Source organism: Sphaeroforma arctica (genome assembly GCF_001186125.1).
Source record: "Sphaeroforma arctica JP610 unplaced genomic scaffold supercont1.44, whole genome shotgun sequence".
NCBI classification, from domain to species: Eukaryota; class Ichthyosporea; order Ichthyophonida; genus Sphaeroforma; species Sphaeroforma arctica.
In genome coordinates, this window is record NW_014040514.1 from 1 (window position 1) to 2,934 (window position 2,934).

General features: G+C 43.8%; 1 protein-coding gene across 1 annotated transcript; it reads right to left on the reverse strand.

The window, feature by feature from the left end:
- Positions 1–568: 568 nt before the first annotated feature.
- On the reverse strand, positions 569–2,080 carry SARC_01152 (hypothetical protein; the record flags this gene model as incomplete). The annotated part of the gene is made up of 3 exons (XM_014305110.1): positions 569–696; positions 1,259–1,483; positions 1,988–2,080. Coding segments are annotated over 3 exons (446 nt in total), but the record flags the coding sequence as incomplete, so codon positions are not given.
- Between the last annotated feature and the right edge of the window lie 854 nt (positions 2,081–2,934).

Genomic DNA, 2,934 nt, shown 5'->3' on the forward strand with positions numbered 1-2,934 from the left:
CAAGACCAACCATTCAGGTCTAATCAAGACCAACCATTCAGGTCGAATCAAGACCAACCATTCAGGTCTAATCAAGACCAACCATTCAGGTCTAATCAAGACCAACCATTCAGGTCTAATCAAGACCAACCATTCAGGTCTAATCAAGACCAACCATTCAGGTCTAATCAAAACCAACTATTCAGGTCTACTGTGGTGCATGCATTAAGACCAACCATTTAGGTCTACTGTGGTGCGTGGGCCAGGATCTACATAACTAAGAAGACAACTACCAAATTTTGGCACGGATGGCGAGCCAACTGCCATTCGAGAAGGAGGGAAACAATATAGACACAAATCGATACATTATCATCGTCCATCCCTCCACAACTAATTCAGCCACAGAAATCACACTCTTCAACATCTAATTCAGCCACGGAAATCACATCTTTTTATAACTAATTCAGTCCCGGAAATCATACTCTTTGACAACTAATTCAGCCACGGATATCACACTCATTAGCCGGTATACGGTACGATACAAAGCACGACTAGAGATAACAAAACTAGCTAGCGCGACGCTCCATACCCTGTGTGCGATGGTGCCATGATGGTCGAGATACCAGCAGTCCACAAGGAGCCGGTGGTTTGTCTGGACAGTCTTAGTTCTGTTTGTGAGCGTGTGGCCATGTGTCGGTTCGCCTTGCCTTCAAACATCTGTATAAAGTAGGTAGGCTTTTATTGCATACTGTCATCTTTGCATCGGTAAGCAGATAATAGAGGCCGGTATATACACTAAAAGGAGCTCTGAATGGTGCGATGATATGTGTTTGGTATTTAGTAATGTGAAATGTGCACCATTTCTCTACTGCAGCCGGTAAAACCATAACAACTGCTGTGATAGCCGCACATTCCTGCCGTTCATATAAAACCACAAATGGCTATATACATATAATACATACATATACGTAGTATGTGGATGTATAATAGACACCATAAAAGGACACCGTACGGTACAGCTACATACGTTATGTTAATCCGTGTACATGTCTGATATCGCGAGGTATCAGAATGTGCAATATTTCTTTATGCATAGGCCTACACATCAACACACCAGATTATATATTAACATCCGTGTGCTATATGTGCGGCCATGCAAACGAGCGAGAAGATCACGAAAGAAATTTAATCGCAGACGTCGAACGGCTTCCTACTGGAACCCACATACTAACCAAACCAGGAGGCATTCCAGGCACAACAAGTACTTACAGAGACTTACTGAATTGATTACGCGATCGTCCTTTGCCCATATGTCGCCCACAAAGAATCGGGTTGGCTCGGTGGTCGCCACCATGGTCAATGCCCATCTCGTGTCGGATACCTCAGACCTAAGCCCCGTTCTAGATGCATCTACACATTCTTTTATGCCAGTAGTACGTGCATGCATCGCTTGCTCTAGTTCAGACGGGTGGAGTTGGCGCGTAGATCCGGTGTTGACTTCTACCTGACGATGGTATTGAAGTGGAGGGACTGAGTGTATTCACGATCCTACAACACACCTCTCGATCCTGACGATGGTATGTATACCGTGGCAGAAATCACGTTCCGTACACCCAAGACTATGCGCAGCACTATTTATGGTTAAATTGGAATTGCCACTAATCTCCTTTTGAAATCATTATCAGAGGGTCTGTCAGCAATGTGTACCGCAATACAGCACAGTTCGAAAAAAAGAAGGTACTTATCAGAAATATCTGCGCAGAGAACGCTGTATGCATTGTGCATCCTTTCGTATGCATATGGCGGTGAAGCACAGAAGGAACAACCTGACCGAACACGGTGCGCATATGCATCTTCATATGGGGTGTCCACCTACAGGAAAACGACCGGACATTCTAACACCCGAGTGCTTAGCAACACCCAGACTATCGCGATTCCAGAGGACCTGCAGGCACGGGCTCCAATTCACTTAATTTGTTATACAAACCCACACAGAGCTAAGACATACCTGTGGCGTGTCTTCTGTGAGCACATCATTGTGGGCACGCTCAAAATCAGTCTTCGCATCGCCGATGCGCCTCACTTTCCCCCTCACAGGCATTACCAGCCCCGCTGTCCTCTCGAAGTAGCGCGCTCCATGACTACTGCCCTGTGCATCACTCACCAATGCAGCACTCACCCATCCCTACGGTGTGCCAGATGACGATCAATTGGGGTATAAGAAAAGTCCTAAGAAGATATGTTGAACGATATACATGTGTGCAGGCAGTAGCGACATATTCATGCGACTGCGATATATAGTGTGGACGAATCCAGGCAATGCGATGAGGTATTCGTTGCTCAGAACCGCTTATAATACTGACAGGGAATCTGGGCTTGCTCAATAGACGGTTTATATAGAGTATACGTGTTTCTGCTTCAGTGGCCGTGACATGTATATATGCACATTTTTAGACTGATGGATCTTGGGGGCAATGCTGCTGAAAGTTTCAGTTGTAGCACAAGCATATATGGGAGAATTATATAACTACTTATTATAATACTTATTTTCATGCTATGATTTAATCTCGTGTTTCGAAGAGATACTTCCGAAACGTTTCAGTCTTATATAGGCTACATCAAGGATATATAAACACTCACTGCAAGCAGGGAAGATAAACCTGACAGAACCCTTGTAGAAAATATTGCGAACGAAGAGCTACACTTGAGCACAGGTAAACACACATACATACTCACTCACAAATACACACATATATAAACGCAGCACACACACACAAATACACATATTTTATGATAAACTCACACAGATATGAACACAACAAAGATACAGATACTTCCAAACCAATATCAAGAACAAGTAACTACACGTTCAAACACTGAGGCAAACACAAATACACGCTATACCACAGCGGAGAAACACTTGTACACAAGATTATATATGTTTTGATATATATA